We start from the raw sequence: 19,966 nt of genomic DNA, 5'->3' as shown, positions 1-19,966 counted from the left end.
ATGAAAGAAACTAAAATTAAATGCAGATGAAGTTAAACAGCTAACAGTAGAGAAGCCGGTGGGGTTGCTAAACGGCAATTTCAAACCTAGATCTAAAATTCTGAATTATCAGGGCAACTAGAAAATAATTACATAAGGTATCTTCCAGTGCATCTTCCATTTTGCTATGGTCTAAATTCCAAATGATATGTTTTCAAGAGGTGCTGGGAGAGGCAAATTTGTCATAATTACAGAATTCAGAGCTTCACAGACTTTGGAATAAAAAACTTTTTACAACATTGAATATCATTGCATGCCACATTTAAAGGACAGCCACATTTTTTGAAAGTACAGCAAGCAACACACTGAAAATGTGTAGATATGCATAACACATATTGATTTCTAGAATAAGAATAAGTCAGCTGCTCTTTCTTTAAAATCAGCTCCTTTCATTGTCTTTTAGTTGCCATAGATTCACTTTCCCCTTTCTTAGAAAAATCTAATCTTAGGAAAAAGCACACAATTTGCACTTTGAAAAACAGTGGCATTATTGATCTTTAAATACCTGAAACTGTCTTAAGGCTAATTCAGATGTATTAGCAGAAATAACTTGACATGTGCCTCTAGAACCTTGGAAAGGACAGATAGTAGAGCATTGTAAATCATTTTTAAGAGTTGAATCTACCATTGAACAGTAGTTAATCATTCCTTTTTTTTTCTGCTATTCATATTATAAATTAGTTGGCATTTTCTCCACCCTTTTATTTAAAACTTTATATAGGTCTTAAGGAAAATAAGAGGAAAATTTCCAGGAAAACATCAAGGCCTTTGATATTGGGTATTTTATTTGACTAAGATAACAAAGACTTATTGTCTGTATCTCCTTATTGACAAATGTCTCTCAAATTGCATTACTCTTCTTAATGTTTTGATTAATTCTGAAAGCATTTATGGGCCTTTCACATCGCTTTCAAAAATAGATATTTTTTAAAGTATTTTTAAATGTTTAGAAGCAGAGAGAGTAATGATTAAAAGCTTGGGAGCTGGAACCGCATGGATCTGGATTGGCATTCTGGCCCTGTCATAGGCCCTGTCCTTCTCCAAGCCTGATTCATAGTCAAAACGAGACTAGAATAGCACCTACCTCTTGGATGGATTAGATGGAATTGTGCGGCACCACTTTGTGCAGGCACCTAGGAAGTGGGCCTTAAGAGGTGGCCCTTCAACAAGTGAGCAGCACGTTTGCCTTTGAATCTGGGTAATGACTGACTGATGATCCTCTCTGTATCCATCCTTAAATCCTTCGTTATTGTCTACTCAAAATGTCTGTGAACTTCTGTCATGATGACGGACCTGGCTTGAAAATATTGTGCCTATATTTCAAAGTTCTGCTTCACTTTCCTGCCATTTCAGATGGATTCAGGGCTGCTCACCCATATTCTGGTGACTGGTTTTATAAGAATCATTCATGTATTCCTATTTGTTCTTTTAAAGTCAAGTCTTTTAAACCTAGTTTTCTTTCCATTACCATTATTTTGAGAGCAGAATGGTCTCTGAGACTATTGTGTTTTTTTTTAAAGATTTATTTATTTCTCTCCCCTTCCCCTCCACCCCAGTTGTCTGCTCTGTGTCTATTTGCTGTGTCTTCTTTGTCCACTTCTGCTGTTGTCAGTGGCACAGGAATCTGTGCTTCTTTTTGTTGCATCATCTTGTTGTGTTAGCTCTCTGTGTGAGCGGTGCCATTCTTAGCCAGGGTGCACTTTCTTTCACGCTGGGCAGCTCTCCTTATGGGGCGCACTCCTTGCGCGTGGGGCTCCCCTACGTGGGGGGCACCCTTGCGTGGCAGGGCACTCCTAGCGTGCATCAGCACTGCACATAGGCCAGCTCCACATGGGTCAAGGAGGCCCGGGGTTTGAACCACGGACCCCCTATGTGGTAGACGGACACCCTAACCACGGCCAAGTCCGCTTCCCAAGACTAAGCATATTTATGACAGGACACAAACCTCTACAATCCTTCCAATTTTTAAAGGTCCACCCACCCAATCCTCCCAACCCACATGGCTATGTTTTCTTCCAGGGCCTGTATCCAATGCCCATCATTCTAGCTGATCTTCATCTCACCCACCTGTTCCTTTCACCCTTACTCTTAATCAGGGGTTCTGAACAAGAGGTCAGTGAGCTTGAATTTAAATTCAAAAAACCATTATTCTTGTGGGGATGTGTTGGTGTGGGTGTGATATATTTATTAAATCATGGAAGGCAGACTGTGGCCTTAGTAAGGGGTCCATAGCTTTCACCTGACTGGCAAAGAAGTCTGTGGAACAAAAAGGGTTAAGAACCCCTGCTCTTAATGAATGCTCTGCCTACTTTCTGTCCCCTCCTGGGCCTGACCCTTAAATCAGCCAGCTTGCCTCAGCCTACTTATTCTCTTCTGTGTTTTACTTTTTTGTATTTTCCAAATTTCTGTGCAATAAACATACATAAACAGAAACCCTTTACAAATACAAAGAAATCTAATTAATAAAGTAGTTCTATTTTTCTTTAAAAACATAGATTTTAGTGTACACACATACACACACATTCACATACTCATGGTGAAACCCAGACAGGTCTCCTTAGCTACACTGGCAAGTCCTGGCAACTCACGGGTCTTAAGTCTTGCCTGCAATGAACAGGACCTATTCTAATAATCCACAGCCTATGAGACTCGGGGTCATTTATTTCACCTCTAAGGTCTCAATCTCCATGACCTTTAAAGGGAATAATGGTAGTTCCTACTAAAATGAACCCCTATGCCTAAGCCATTAGGGCAGTACCAGGCCCAATGAAAGTGCTGCATAAGTATGTGTATTGTTATTACATAGCTACTGTGGATATTGTTTATAAATGGTACTTTATACCCTTGGAATAATCTGTCCCTCTCTACAATGGATTCTGTCTGGATCTCGAAGTCTTCTTTCTCTCCCACCCCCTCCCCCACCCCCCGCATGGTTGGAAAGTAGAGTATTTTGCAGATAACTTTAAACAAGATGTAAAGGCAAAGCAAATAACAAAATTTATCTTGCCATTTCACCGGGTAAGTCTCAACTGAGAAGAGATGAAGTCATCACCCCTTAAAATGAGTTTTGTTTTGTTTTTTTCATTTTTAAAACAATCCAGCTTTTTTCTTTGGGTCTGGTGACCCCTGATACAGGACATACTGCCCTTTTTTTCATTTTCCTTTTGGTTCACATGGCACTGAGCAACAAAATAATAAATATATATATTTTTAATAATAACAGAGTACACACACGGAGGAGAAAAGGGCTCCCCTTGCTTACTGAATTGCCCACTAATCACTCTCTTTGGACTCAGCAGGGAATGCTGACAACACACCTGACTTTTCATTTATTTATTTTTTATTGGTTCTGGGAGACACTCATGATTCATTCCATGTAGGTTGCAAGCCCTTGTACTACAGGAACAAATGGTCTCTGGGGTGATTTGCTTTATTAACTTTTAGGGCAAAGGAGAGAAAAATAGAAGAAATGCTTAACTGTAGTATACTGGCAAAAAAAAAAAATTAGTCTTTTTTGTTTCAATGATTAACTCTTTAATATGCTTTAACTGAACCCTTTTCTTCATGATAGATTGGCTCATGGTAGAGAAAGAGTAGCATGACGGAAGAGGAAGACAGCTGCCTGAAAGACAGTGATGCGGGCAATGGTCACAGCCCTGCCACCCATGCCAGGGCACATACTAGCTCCTTCCTGTCCTTCTCCATAAAATAAAGGGGTGAGACTGGATACTACCCTCTGTTATGAGGGTCTACAAGTACATGGATGATGGTGAAATGGAACCTTCAATATTACATCTGTTGGAAAATGAAAGGAAGTCTCTCCATAAAGATATCATAATAAGAGCATCCCAAAAGCATTTGTTGCACTCCGTGCCTGATGTATTTAATCCTTACAGTGACATAGGAAGTAACTCTGTTATAACAGAGGAGGAAAGGCTCACAGAGGTTGGTCAAGGTTACAGTTTTCAAGGCAGGTGTACCTGACACACAACCCATGATATTTCTCTGTCCGTGTTACTTCTTAAAAGACAGAGCACTACCATCCCCGCTGGCAGAGGAGTCAAAGTGACTCTAAAGGTAATATCCAAGTTAATAAAGAGTAAGGAGGAATATGAGTGTTTTTATAGGTTTACTGAGGACAGTTCAGAATCTTGGTCATTGAAGGAACATGGTCACTAAGAGAGGCTTACTTAGAAGCTGACTGGGGGGAGAACACAGAGGAAAGTAAATATGAGAAAAAGGACTGTAGCTTTATCATCAATCATCTATTGCTTTTTCTTCTATATTCTCTTTAAAAATGGTGACACACTTGGAATTTAGTAAGCAAATAAAATACTGGATAGGGACATTGATGCTATTTGAGCAGTTTAGTTGTTCAGTGTACAGAACATAGCAAGAAAGGATAGAGGCTCCAGTCCAGGGGACTGCAGCTCTTATTGAATGAGTTACTTTCCTACTTTGGATGTCAGTTTTCTAAACTATAAACCCAATTGGTTGGTCCAAATTAACCCACTACATACCAAAAACCATAAGAATCATTAGGGATATAAAAATAACATGGTCCTTCTCTCGGAAAGATATTTATGAACTCTTTATCCCTTAAACTCTATGATTTATTTTCAGGACAAAGACTGATAGGTTGATGTGAATTATTTGAACAATCCCAACTACCAATGGTATAAAAATTTATACATATAAAGAATGAAAATAAAAATTTAAATAATGGGTTATGGCTGGTAGTATACACTGTGATGCCCATCAAATTCATTATTTACACAGTCTATTCTCTGTAGCTTGTGATGTGACTAAACACTTCAGAATATAATATAGCAGGGAGACGATACTTACATGAATATATTATATTTTTATGAACTACAATGCATCATTCCACTAAAAAGAAACCAGCTTCTGAAAATGAATCCTGTAGATTCTAATTTCTGAACTGTACTAGGATTACTAATGTATTATTTTTCCCCACAATTTGCATTTTCTTTTGCAGTGTTGATGCAAAATGACCCTTTTTGTTTGCACTGGTTTCAGAATTAAATTAGTTTGTATATTTGTTTCCTCCTCCTCTTCCTGGATTTGGTTTCAAAGTAAACAGTTATGTTCATTAAATTCTCTATTATTTGGCTTTAGTGCTTTAGTTAACTGTAATTATTCTGGGTATCTGTCCTGTTTTATTTCTGAGTCAGACATCTGTACATTTAAATGGCATTTAATTGGTTCACTTCCATTTTCTATTGTTTACCTCACTGTTTGGTACTATGTTTTCTTTAGTGAAAGCTGACTCCTGCCATGGTTAGATCTTTTTAAAAGTTATTTTTAATAGGCCTAACCACTGTATGTAGGCAAAAGATGATCATCAGTTTGATGTTTAGTGAATGTGGAAAATTATAGTGAATAAACAAAAATGACATTCATCCCAGAGATTGTTTTGAGGTGAACGGCAAACTGGGAGTCCTGAGAAGCAACCGGAACTACCTTGTTTGGTAAAGCCAAAAATGACAGCATGTTTTTTTCAGATTAACCTAGAAATGACCTCTTACAGTAACAAAACCAACCATACTTTTCAATTTCAAGCTAAAAGAACTAAAAGTTATTTCTATCTAATAAAAAAAATACAATAAGATTCTAAATTCCCACAGAAACTCTTCATCTATATTATACCGCATCAAAAGCCACAGAAGGGCCATTTATCCTGTAGACCAGTGCCACTAAAATTGTGCAGGCATTTGATTTTTGCTATGGTGTGCATGGCAGGAGATTAGGGTCTGGGAGTTATAGGGCAGGGGTGGGGGCAGGGGCAAGTTAATTTTTTTTTAAGTTACTGGAAGAAAATATAGGAGGATTTTTTTAAAAATCTGTTCCACTAATTCACTTAATAGTCACTGAACACCTCTTAGGATCCAGGACTTGTTCTAGGAGTTTGGGCTACAGCAGTGAACAAAACAAGTCAAGTCCATGCCCTCTTCAAGATTATATAATGGTGGGACAAGAGGAACAATAACATTGAGACAATATATATATCAAGTCAGTTGTGATAAGAGTTATGAAGAATAAAGCAATGGGTTTAGAGTGGCTGAAAGTTTGTAGGAGATTTAAAAGGCTTTTCTGCAACTGGCATTTGGGCAGGGAGCTAAGAGCAAGTGTTTGAAGAGCAAGTATTTGGGTAGAAATCTAAAGAGCAAGTTATCTACATAACTTCCAGGTAGATCGGGAACAGTAAATGCAAAGGCCCTGCTGCAGGAGAATGCCTGGCCTTATTCAAAGAACTGCAAGGAAGCCAGTGAGTAAAAAATGAATGGGCGGGAAGTAGACCTGGCCCAATAGATTGGGTGTCCGCCTACCACGTGGGAGGTAGCGGGCCAAACCCCAGGCCTCCTTGACCCATTTGGAGCTGGCCCATGCACAGTGCTGATGCACACAAGGAGTGCCATGCCAAGCAGGGGTGTCCCCCATAGGGGAGCCCCATGCGCCAGGAGTGCACGCTGTCAGGAGAGCCGCCCAGCACAAAAGAAAGTACAGCCTGCCCAAGAATGGCGCTGCACACACGGAGAGCTGACACAGCAAGATGACCCAACGAAAAGAAACACTGGTGCCACTGATAAGGATAGAAGCGGTCACAGAAGAACACAAAGTGAATGGACACAGAGAGCAGACAACTGGGGGGGGTGGAGGGGAGAGAAATAAATAAAAAATAAATCTTGAAAAAAAAAAAAAGAATGGTAGTAGATTAGGTCAGAGGTGATTGTGGAAAAAAGAGTGCCTGTATAAATATGACGATAGACCAAGAAAAATTAAGCTAAGCGATTGTTATATTTGATGACAAAATTAAAATTTTCTGCATCGCAAAAACCACCATAAACAATTCCTATCACAAAAGGGCTGCTTTCCTTAATATATTAAAGAAAAAAGAAACTCCTTTACATAAAAAAAAACAATAATCCAACAGAAAAATTAATGTACTAAGAATATAAGGAGAATAAGCACTAGAAATGGCTTTTAAATACATTTCTAAATGTTTAAATTTATTTATGAGGGAAATGCAAGTGGAACCACACTGAGCTGCCATTTCTTATCCTATCAGATTGGCAAAGATCCAGACATTTGATCTTAACATCTAAAAGTTTGAGAGTTAGAGGGCCAGACACTGGCATATATTGCTAGTGGGAATGTAAACAGGTACAGCTTTTATGAAGAGAACTTTGGCAAGAGCTATCAAAAATTCAAACACCCATATCTCTGACCTGCCAGTTTCACTTCTAAGATGTTATCCAAAAGATTTATTTGTACATGTGTTAAATGAATTATGTACACGGCTATTCACTGCTGCATTATTTTTAATCTCAGAAAACCCCAGGATATGTTGAGTAGTGGGAAATGAATTAGAGGGAGAGGTGGAGTTAGATTATGAATCCCTTTTAAGTTCTTCAGCAGATGGAATGACAACAAATCTGTGTTTGGGAAAATTTGTCTGCATTTGGTTTCAGGAAGGATTGACCACCTGGAGAGAGTGTAGTCACATCAATGTCACTTACAGGATTCTGACTGTGCTCTGAGAGGAGAGTTCGCGTGCCCGGCACCAGGGCACTGCGGCTCGGGCAATGGCAGGAGACAAGACCGCTAAGGTGGACAGGGGCCAGGTGATAAATGACCTTTCTAACCCCAGGCTAGCAGGTTAAGACTTATCCCAAAGGCAGCGGCCACTCTTGGAGCAGGGCAGTGACCCAATCAGATTTGCATTCTGTAAGGACCACTCTGACCACAAAGTCAAAGGAAAGATTAGAGAGGAGCAAAGCCAGAAGTTAGGGGAATGAGCAGTTCAAAAATTCAGAGGTGATGGGGGTGGGGAGAGGAATAGCCTCCCTGTCGGACCATCTTAGTCATCTGAATTCTGAAAGTCCAAGTGTCTTAACTATAGAATTGCCTTTAAAAAGTGAAAACAAAAGCTTATTAAATTCCAAAAAGGCAGGGGCATTTTGACTACATAAACTCGAGTTCCCTACTCTCAACTCTGCGCTCTTCTGGCTTTTCTCTGCTTATCCTGATTGGGTGCGCCTGTCCCCAGGAATTGTTTTCTCTTTCCAGGCCTCGCCTTTGAAGTACATTTCTGTCGAATGTCTCACAAGCCTTTTAATTTGTCAAGGGAGTGAAAGCAAAGGATGTGTGTCCTCAGTGTGCGAGGCTTCGGGAAAACCACGGTGGACAGCAGAGGCCACAGGCTCTATCCATGTCAGGGCATGAATGAGCCTACATATCACATGGACGCCTTTCTTTTTCTTGTTCCTTTAGTGAGTAACTGGGTGCAAATGAATGAATTTACCAGGATGCTTTTAAAATTGCTTGATTTTTAAAAATTCATTTGCAAGCTTCTCAGTGGGGCAAGTATATATTGATTTGGCTTAAATGGTGCTGCCAGATGAAAAAATGAGCAAGCATTGCTTCTAATAAAAAACCAAACTGGGTGCTGCTGAATTCTGATCAAACAAGATAATAAAGTAGATTGTGCTTATAGATTTCATTTTTGAAGATTAGACTGCTGGGACAAAGTTAGAAGATTTGATGAGAACTTTTAAATGGCATGTTATTAGCTTTAGCTCAAATTTATGTCAAAGGAAGAAAAAAAATTTTCATATGCTTAACTTGTACTCCTTCAGAAAGATTGTAAACTCCCTGAAGATGGCAACCGTGGACGGCTTTTGTATCCCCCACCAATTTATAGTGACAAATGGCACTCCGCAGCACATAACAAATGCTTATTAAATGGAATTGAATTTATTTGATGTGAATTTCCAAGGTTCTTTCTACCTTCTAATTACTTTGGAAAGGCTTCCTAACATCTCATTTAAAAAGAAAGGACTTCTTACTTCGTCTAAAAGGTTTTGAAAATCATTATCTTCCAATTTAAAAGGCAGTGGCTTTCAGCAAAGTCATTTCTGACTTGCATCTCCTTTTTTCAAGAAATAAAAATATATTTGTATGATCACATAAATTCATACTTAATATGTATATCCTAGAAGAGCATAAATATTCAGGAATCCCTGTGGAAGGATAGATTTCAAGCCAACACCATCAAAAGATCAGAGAGAATGTCTAGCTCCATGTGTCAGAGCTTTTGCTCCTCATAAAAGCAAATACTTTGGTAAAAATCCGAGTGTTCTCCTTCTTCCGAACTTACTCTATATCTCTCTCATGCTCACATCCCAGGGGAAACATAAATCCTAATCTGAGGTAGCTGGTTGCATTTGTTATATCTTACCACTCCACAAACTAAGAGCAGATTCTTTGTGTGTTCCTTTTAGGGCAACATTTTATTTTGTCTTGACCATTCCAATGTTTGTGAGCAGGGGATACATCCTAAATGTTTAATTTGTTTAAAATCAACTGACTATAATTCTGAAAATATAGTTCTTGTCAAAGAACATGGGGAAATTCTCCATGAATAGTTTGTAAATATCATAATTTAGCTGCTCCGGTTTTCTATTGCTATGTAACAAATTTTCCCAAAATGTATCAGCTTAAAACCACCGCCATATTACTGTAAATCACCATGTTATAGAGGAGGAATTTGGCCAAGGCTTCAATCTACCTGGTGTTGACTGGGGGCACCATCTGTCAGATGACAGATGGGCTGATGGCTTCACCCATATGCCTGGCACCTTGGCAGCATGCCTCAAAGGCTGGGCTCTGGTACAACTGTCAACTAAGATGCCTGCACGTGACCTCTCCAGCATAGTGGTCTCTAGTATCTTGCAAGAGATGGGGAATGGAAACCGTGGTCTCTTAAATACAGGTCTGGAAACTGGGACAGAATCACTTCCGCTGAATTCTATTAGTTACAAGAGTCACAGAGCCCACCTAGATTCAAGGGGAAGGGACAAAAACTTCCCCACACAAAGGGAACAGTGTCAAAATCTTTGTTATCATCTTTAATTGATAAAGGGGCACACCAGGAGAAAATAAGGCAACTTTATAACACTTAGTAATGAACCCATCTGTCAAAAAGCAGCTATTAAGAAAGCATTAATTGAACATACAGAAGAACACCAACTAATCTTAAAGTCATCAATGTGCCTTTTACCCCTGACTCCTCATATCCATTGCTGTCAACAATTCCTTCAAACTATCTTGCAAATTGGTCCACTCCTTTCCACTTCCACTGCCCATGGATAGTGCCTGAGACGTGTCAGGTATTGTGCTAACAGTTTTTTGCAAGCACTATCTCAGTTCATCCTCACACCATCACTCTGAGGTAGACACTGTCATAATCTCCATTTCACAGATGAAGAAAATGAGGCTTTGTGAAATTGACTCATGCATTATCTCCCAGCCTTCCAGGGCAGGCACCCCCCACTCCACAGCCATCATTCCTGCCTTGGCCCAGCAGTACAGCTCTACCTGCAGTGTGGCTCCTTACCTTTGGGTGGGCACCTTCTGGTTGAGCTGCTACATACTTCCCCTGTACCAAATGCAGAATAAGCTTCTGAGTCAGTGTCTGTTGGTGAACATCAGAAGCTTGTGCTGAAATATTAGTGATTTCTAATCTATCTAAGTTTTATTCTCCATTTAGAAAGAAAATGATATATACTGCTTGAGTAAGGCAAGAGTCTTTTGTTTACAGAGAAAGGAAACTTGGACTATGTAGTGGATATGCTTGGAGAGGATCAGCCAATCATTAGCTGACATACAATGACGGTCTAAGTTTAATTGGCAATAAATAACAGCTCCAAGAGTACAGTTAAAAATAATGTTCCAAATATTTCAAAATACAAACAGCACAGAGATAATTAAGATAGCACAGGAGTAACTTAGAGCCATGTTGTGGTTTAATTGGTTTCAGAGAAACTTATCAACAACTGCCCTGATGCCATAAAATTATTTCCTGTTTTCTTCTCCTTGGAATGAGAAGGAGTCTGAGATGTCGGAAGACACAGCTTCCCTTACCCCCAAGGCAGAGAGAAGGTTCTCCTTTAACCAGAGGAGGATGACTGGTGATGGCTGTCCGTCAAGTGGGAGACAGTCTAGCTAAGCAGGGTGTGCTTGGCTTCTGGGTGGGCGGCACAGATTTCCTGCCAGCTGGGACTAAGCTGAGGAGGCACTGCCATGTGCGCTGAGCCTTTTCAGAGTCCCTGGGCCGGACAACTGGCTTTTCATTGACACTCTCACCTCATATGTGTCTGAACTACAGTCTAAAGTCTGTTTGCTGTAAATGTGATCCTTTGTAGTGGCAATGTAAAATGCAGAAAAAGTTTACTGAAAAACTGCTTTACCTTGTGTGGCCCTGGGGAATCCTGTCATACATATTTAGAATAAAAATAGAGACCCTTGGGGTGAGACCGTGTCATATGAATAATGTATTTTCATTAAAAAAATTTTTTTCTGCTTGTGGATGTCTATATACCAGTTATTTATATAGGTTTATCTCATCTTCAGTCAACTAATTTAATTGCATAAATAACTTTATAGTGGGAAAAATATAAATCCCAAACACCACTATTTACTTCCCTTTATTCCTCTCATTCTTACCGTAAACCTAAATATTTTACATAGCTATAATCAGTCATACATGTTATTTTATGTAGATGCCTCACACACAATTTTGTCTGAGGTTTTCCAGTAATTAGAATAATTTTTTCTGTTAAAGCACCATAGACTGTCAATATATTCATGCACATTTATATATTTAAATATTTATTAAGATGTTTCTATTTATAAGACTCTAGTTGATCAGCACAATAATAATTTCTACTCTTTATAATGATGAGATTTTTTGAGACTATCTAAATTGGCTTTTGAGTCCTCAAAGGACAATCTAATTCTATGTAGTTAAATATTTGTATTTATATTGTTTCGTTTTGTTTTTTGAAAATTAGTAACAGCCAAAACCAGATAATAGATTAAAGTAGTGTGTTCTGACTAGTGACCTAAATTCAAGGAAAAATAGAAACATACCTACATTGAAGATTGGTCATCTTAAATTCGTTTTCACAATAAAGCAACTGAATTGAGGTAAAAAATGGAAATTCAGGGACAAGCAATTTGGGTGTGGCCATTTGCCTGTATCTTTAAGAGTGCTGAATCATCAATAGGATCACTTTCTCCACTAGCAAGAGACAGCTGCTTGGGAGAGATTGATCTTTGAGCAATTTTTATCTCAAGGATGGGGTGGACATGGATAGAGGAGAGAAGATGAGCTTGCAGGCTAAGGAAACTAAAAGGCAAGCCCTGTGATGTGGAAAGAGCATGGGGGAAAAAAATTCCCAAAGAGAAAATTTCCAACCTAATGATATAAATCAAGCATCTTCTTGCCTCACCTACAAAAGGGAAAGTAAGAAGGTTCTCAGAGTACAGCCCATAAATTCAAACCATTGCTCTATGTTAAATTCTTACAATCTAATCCAAAGATTTGTCCTCTTTGCTTAAGGCACCAACTGCTTTTAGACTTTAAGTCTAGAGGAGGTTGTTGCTATTAATATATCCATTCCATTTATCCACTGGATACATATAGTGTGCTGGGCCAGCACCATTTGTATACTGGTTTACAAATACATATAAAAAAACACACATTTACGTACCCCTTTAGTTATTAGTTCCTTTCACTGCATTGGTTGGAAACTCCGTGTATGAAATCTTTTTCCTGCCCAAGGATTTTTTGATTCTTTTAGCAGAATTCCCTTATCCAGAGAAATTTGCTCATTTGTCATAATTACTCTTCACCAAAAACCTGCTGGAAAGTCTTAGAGTAAAGGAGATTTTATATATATTTATATAAATATTTTATATATATATAAAACCCCCAGAGAAGCAGATCAGCTCTCAGGCAATATTTGGCCGCCTTCCAAAACCTTCAAGGAGAAAACATCTTTAATATCAACATATAAAAACCAAACAATGTTCATCCTCTGTCCACATTGCCAAATAATTAGGTCATTAAGATCTGGAGAAACAGCCACTTTAGTTACAAGATCCTGCTGTGACATATATAGATAGGTTTGCATTGCATAAGGAAAGCATCAGAAAATCTGTTGTTAGAGTTACTTTTTGAGCCCTTGTCCAAACATACATTTTTCACATCACTTGTGTACATGGGAATAGTATGGGACACAGTACTGAGGACACAGGGTGGGATAAAGGGACCTTTCCAGGGCATCCCATGTTTCCCTGGATGCGTATACTCTCAATCATGCCACAAGGAGCACAGCAGGGACTCGGCTGTGGGGCTGGGATGAGAACACCAGTTGATAGTTGTAATAGCTGATGCTATTTACAAAGCCTGGCGTGCTTTAAAATTGTGGATCTGCTTCCCAGATAGTACCGTATCTTTCTTACAAAAAGTCATCTGTCTTAAAAGACTTACCAGTCTGATTCATAGCTATTTATAACTCTGGCAGATGTTTGATATTGGAGTTTAGTTGAACATGTTAATGCCTTCTGTTTAATAGAAATCAAATTTGGTTTCTCTTGCACTACTACTATAAAACAGCTACTATGAAAAGTGTTTTAAATTAATAATATATTCCATTTAGAAAGCAGCTTACATGATATATGTTCAGTATGTTTCCAATTGCATGCTTTAAAAATTTGTACATAAAGGAAAGAAGCATATACCAAACTCTTTACCACATGTTCTTGGAAATGGGATTATGGGGGTATATATCTCTTCTGCTTCCTTTAAATGCTTGATAATAAACATGTATTACTTTGACAAAAAGAAAGTGTTTTAAGATTGGCTCCCAAGACATTTAACAATTGGTAAGTTTGAGCTCTGTTGAGTCTGTATGTCGAAAGTCTAGGCTGTGCTATTCAATATGGTAACCACTAGCCACAAGTGGTTATTTTAAATTATATTTAAATTAATTAAAGCAAATTGAATTAATTAAATTCAATCCCTCAACCATACTAACCACATTTCAAGTTTCAGTAGCCCCATTTCCAAAAACCTCTGTTGGTCAGGCCTGGTGGAGAATGAGTTACCAAACTATGCTTGGATACCAAAGGTGCAGGCTGGGCTGGTTTCAGTGGCCTAGAAATGGTTGTGTGCCTCACACCATAGATACTGAGAGATTTCCTATCACCAGTCTCTTTTAAACACCTCACCAACCTGCAGTCAGTGAGTTCAATGAGTTTCTCATATCCATACTGCTAGCTGGGACCAATCAAGGACTAGTTCATAGCTCTTGCCTCCATATTACTATTACTATCTTCTCTAGAAAACTAACACTTCCCTAAGAAAAGATCAGTTCAATTAAATTCACTCTAATTTCATAGACATATTTGCGAGCTTCCTCTGTGATAGATACTATAGTAGACCTTGAATACACAAGAACAAGACAAGTTCACCTAGCTTCAAGAGTAGCCAAAGTGCAAAAACAGGAAGGCAGGCTAAGTAGAATAATAGTGCAAAGCAGGGGCAGGTACATTGTTCTTGAGAAACCCAGAAATGCTTCGCACAGGTAAATGTGCTTGAGCTGGGTCTTGACACTTGTACATCCATACTCACAAATCAGTACTTCTCCACTTTTCCACATTGTTCCTATATACCAGGAAAGGAGAGGTCAGACTCCACTTTTTAAATGCAATTAATCCCTGACCTCATACTATTTTTTCTTCATGTTGAGTTGTTAGATATGTTTCACCTCTCTTAATATGGACTAGTTGTCTCATTTTTCAGACCTGGTTCTATATTTTAAAAATAATTTAAAAATCTTCAAATGAAATAAAACTCTATTTTAGTATTTAGTTATCCATTTTATATTGGACTATATAAAAGCAAATAAAACACTTAAATCAATGTTTATTTTTCAGCTAGTTGCTTTAGAAATGTCTAACACCAGTTAAGAACCTGGATTTCCCAATTCACCAATAAATCATGTTCCTGTATTTTAACAGATGCAATGCTTCTGGTGGCAGAAAGACTGGAAGGACCGTTCAACATTGAGTCGGTCATGGACCCTATAGATGTCAAGATTTCTGAAGCCATTATGAACATGCAGGAAAACAGCATGCAGGTGTCTGCAAAGGTATTTGCATTAGTCATGTATCTCCTAAAAAGGAAAGTGCAGTGATCTAGAAATGAATTAACTAGATATGTCGGTCGGGATTATAAATTCTAATACGTTGTCAGTGAGCTTTTCCTGTTCAGCCACAAATTTGCTACTTCATTAAAAATGTCTAACAAAATGGCATTGAGAAGGGAAAGAGTCTTTTAGTTCACAACTACTCAATCATGGAGAAGTTATTGGCTGCCAGAAAGTTTCAGAGAGCCCTGGTATGTTGACTAATCCCTCACATTCATGAGCAATTTGAAGGAGAATTTTTTTTTTTAATGTTTGAAATTTCTGCACACTCTCATCCTATTTTCTCTCTCAGTAATTTCTAATAATATCTTCAGCTGTGCAAACCAGGCAAATATTCTATATGTTAAATTATAAATAATTAAACATCCCATCTGACTTCCTTTTAAGACTATGGTGCAACCTTCATTAATGAATCTTAGGGAAAAATACTCCGTTGTATGAAGTCAACCACACATTTTTTTAAAAAGTACATTTTCATAAATCACATGAGACAGAGCTCCTGGGTTTACAGGTGCAGAACACAAATATCAAGTGCACAATTTTTATTTGTCTCCGTCCAGTTGAAGATAAACAGATCCCACGTTAAGCAAAATTAAGAGTTTGCAGTGGGTCTCCAGTCTTTCCCTTCATTACCTGTTTTCTCCCACACTGATGACTGCACAGTGCCCTTCTGTTGTCTTTACCATCCTCCCTGCCTAGCCATATCAATGTCAGTCCTTTTAACCTGCTGGGTTAGTGATTGCATTTTAATTGGAAGTCATCCACACTAAAATGTCATGTAGAACAGTTGCATGCTTAGCTTTCTTATATTTTTTAAATCCCTTTGTGAAAGATATTTCAAATAGAATCAAGGGGGAGGGGACAAGTGGTGAGAAAAATTGCAGAGTAGAAAGAGAGCCATGGAATCCTATGAGATCTCCTTCGCTGAATATGGATCAAACTAGAGTTGGGCCTTTCATGGTAAACTATTAGGAAGTGGGATAAGAGGGGATTAGGCCTGGGTCTTTTTCTCTCTGTGTGAGGTGCTGGGCACAACCTTTCACTGGCCTCGTTGTGGGTTTTGATGAGCTTGGGGTAGCCTGTGTAAAGGAAGATGCTCCAAATTGCTATTACTTGTTGGAGAAATGGCAAGGTTGGGGGTTCCATGAAAGTCCATTTTCAATCATCTTTATCTCTCAGATCTACTGCCTAGAAACTAGTTAATGTTGTTTTGAGAGGGCAAATACCCCAACAAAGCTTGAATAACTAGGCACTAAGTTTGCAATGTTCAAAATAGCTCTGGAGAATAGGTGATGGAAAAACATATGGGTGAGAGTACCTGTGATTTGAGACCATGATGCACTTCTTAGAAGCAGAAGTCTGTTTCAATGGGTGTGTGTGCCTACGCGTTCAAGTCAAATACTCTACCAAAAATTTTCCGTGAGGTCAATAAGACTCTCTTTATTTCCAGAATGTGGATGAGACATTTCTATGGAATTGGTCCAACTACATTATAACAATTGCTGTTAATAAAGAATGTACTTTCAAAAGACACATATCACTATAAGAAATGTCAAAATCAAGAGTAGCAATAATATAGAATATGTAAGAGTGCATTTAGACATAGCACATGAGAGGTTACAGCATGAAGGGTCATAAAATAATAGTACAAAAACTGTCAAATGAGACATTTTAAAAAATACTTATCTGGAAAGGCATATAGAAAAAGAGATGGAAGGAAGTAAAGAAGGGGTAAGGAAGAAAGGAGCAGGTGTGCTCTAGGGGAAAGAGGGATAGGAGACCAGGAGTCTGATCCGGAAGAGGGTGTTAAGGAAGAAGCAAAGCCAGTCTTTAATACAGTGGTTGGAATCTTGATAAATTTATCAGGAAGCACCAAAAGGATTTGCTGAGGAATAGGATATGTTCTGAAAAGAAGTTTTATTTGATCAAGGGAATGGAATTTTATTTTGAATTTGGAAATATGTGATTTTATTTTCCTTATAAATCACATCCATGAAATAACACATGATCTGAAGCCCGCAGTCTATATTCTAGCTAAAGCCTGGATGGTTGAATTCCTCCTTTTTTCAAAGGAACCCTTTGTCACCATTGATAAACAATCTCATCACATTTAAACTTGGTTTCCAGACTGTAGCTGGGGTTTTTACATAAACAGAAAAGTCGTTAACTTCTCATAGGCAAGCTTTGGGTGAGACCAAAAGCTGTTTCCTAATTGAGAGCCAGACATCCTGAGAGTTGTAACGCTTAAAAATTAAAATGAGTTTTTACTCCTGGATATGATTGGCAACTTGTCCTTGGAAATCATTTATCTTATTAAAGCAGCTTTCTGATAGAAGTCATTCCCAGAGCTTCTTTTAGAAAAGCAACAATATTAATAACTGCCAACCCATTATTTGTTGAGTGCTTACTGCTAGAGACTATAGTAAGTGGTTTACATGGATTATATTATATAATATTTATAACAATGCTTGCAGTGAGATAGAACTTACTCCTATTTTGCAGGTAAGGAAACCAAGGTTTAGAAAATTTAAGTAATTTACCGAGGTCTCCTGGTGAGTGAAAGTTACAAGAGTGTCTGATTCCAAAACCCTTATTGCTAATCTTTGCATTATAATGATACTAAAGAGTTAATACTAAAGAGCCAATCTCATCAAAGGGCAAGATTAGCTAAATATTTGCCAAATAGATCAATTATTAAGGGAAAGTTCAATAGTCTTCAGTGAAACCTGTATGAGAAGGTAGGAAACAGGGGGTAAATCTAGGAAGACTCAAGTTGTCTGTCTTTCTGATCCAATTTCAGGCCCTTTACAACTACACCATAGTGCTTTCCATCTTGCTAAATTTTAATTAAATATTTCTTTTATCTAGCCTAATGTTCCATTGCTTCCAAATTTTCCAAAAGTTTTAAGAGTTAAAAATATAAGGTTCTGCGAAGCAGATTTGGCTCAACAGATAGGGCATCCACCTACCACATGGGCGGTCCAAGGTTCAAACCCAGGGCCTCCTGTCCCATGTGATGAGCTGGCCGACATGTAGTGCCGATGCACGCAAGGAGTGCTGCACCATGCAGGGGTGTCCCCCGTGTAGGGAAGCCCCACGCACAAGGAGTACACCCCCTAAGGAGAGCCACCCAGTGCAAAAAATGTGCAGCCTGCCCAGGAACAGCACCGCACACACGGAGAGCTGACGCAGCAAAAAGAGACACAGATTCCAGGTGCCACTGACAAGAATACAGGCAGACACAGAAGAACACACAGCAAATGGACACAGAGAGCAGACAACAGGGGATGGGGTGGGGAACGGGAGAGAAATAAATAAAAAATAAATCTTTAAATATATATATATATATATAAAGTTCTACCACCTTCTCCCTTCTGTATCTGAAGGCAAAAAACACACCACAGGTTCAGACATGAAATCCTCCTCCCCCAATGTCATAGTTCTCATCATATCTGGAAGAAGCAGTAGCTAATCTTTTGTACCTAATAACTGAGGTCTTAATTTAATGTAATTTACAGATTAATGAAATGATCTATTGTCACCATGATTGTCCATGCTCCAGTCTTGTGAAAGATCAATTTTTAAAAAATATTTTTCTTCTCTAGTTTAGCCCACTGCTAGGCTGCTGCAGGAGAGAACATTGAGATTCCTTTCCCAAAAAATGTACTGGCTGTAACAAGTTGTATAATCAAGTTATAATATTTGGGTCATAACATTATGACTGATTTCAATCTCTAGATTTTTATACCCTTTGCATAACATTTTCAAAGGTGAGAGACAATAACATATTAAACTTTTCTTGGTTCCCTTTCGGACATAGAATCACCTAGGAACAACGATAGTCATTGTGACCACCACTGGCTGAACACCTACTATATTCACTCAGCAAATACCCTACCAAGTACCAGGCACAAAGAATACAGCAGAGGGAAAAACAGAGTCCCTGCTCATGTGTCAGTCTCTTTCCTAGATGTCTTACATATTTATTTCAAATCCCCACTGCAATTTTATAAAGTAAGCATCCATTTCCTCATTTTATAGGTAAGAGAAGTTAAGTTTAGGGAATTAGGTAGCTTGTCTGAGGTCATACACTAATGAGTGGCAGAATTGGATTGCCGCCCAGCTCTGTCCCACTCTAATAAAAAGAATTTTCCCAAAATTTTGCACTATTTCCTCAACAAGTCTCTTTCTGCCTGGCCAGATGGACTTCAGCTTTAGTGGAAGCAGCTACCCAAGGAAGGGATGCTGCCCGAAACATGTGCCAGGGAACCTACTGAGGAGAAGCACAAGTTGCCAGTTATTCAAACCACAACCAAGCTATTCCATTCACCACTTTCGATCTTCACCAACTGTAGGAAGAGCCCTCAGTATTCCACAGCCACTGTTACCCACCCAAATCAAAAGTGCTCAGAATTTTGCAGGTTTGTGGAAATACCTCACAGAAGGGGGGCAGGGAGGAAGCTTGCTAAATCTTTGCCCATGAATTTCAGATGTGTTGATAATCTTCTTCTTATCCTATCAAGAAAGATGAAAATTTGTCTCACTAGATATAATTTAACTGTATTAGGGAATAATTTCAGATCTAATCCAGGGAAAGATTGGTTTGTCAGATATAATCTAAATTAAGAAGGGAGAATTATTAAATTCCATTTGAAACCATCCATTCAATTAATGCTTATTACAGACAAGAGTGGAACCCATTACAGTAGAACAGGCAGCCTTCAGGTACTTAATTTTCTTCAGACAATTCTTCTTGAATCTATGCCTAAAATAAAGACGAAAAAACCCTAAGAGAACAGAAAAGAAAGTGGAATATTTTCTCCCTCTAACTAGTGGACCTTAGTTTC

The 19,966-nt window shown here is 38.5% G+C and overlaps 1 protein-coding gene across 2 annotated transcripts in view; it reads left to right on the top strand.

Moving 5' to 3' along the window:
• GPC6 (glypican 6) overlaps positions 1–19,966 on the top strand; it is a 1,204,448-nt gene that overhangs the window by 1,078,919 nt on the left and 105,563 nt on the right. For both annotated transcript variants that reach the window (XM_004457718.4, XM_058276506.2), the window contains exon 5: positions 14,932–15,062. In XM_004457718.4, coding sequence (XP_004457775.2) covers positions 14,932–15,062 — 131 coding nt within the window. The remainder of the gene's footprint in view (positions 1–14,931; positions 15,063–19,966) is intronic.

Source organism: Dasypus novemcinctus, chromosome 15 (genome assembly GCF_030445035.2).
Source record: "Dasypus novemcinctus isolate mDasNov1 chromosome 15, mDasNov1.1.hap2, whole genome shotgun sequence".
In the NCBI taxonomy this organism is placed as follows: Eukaryota; Metazoa; Chordata; class Mammalia; order Cingulata; family Dasypodidae; genus Dasypus; species Dasypus novemcinctus.
Note: the sequence above shows the minus strand (reverse complement) of the source record. Positions and strands in the feature narration are given on the sequence as shown.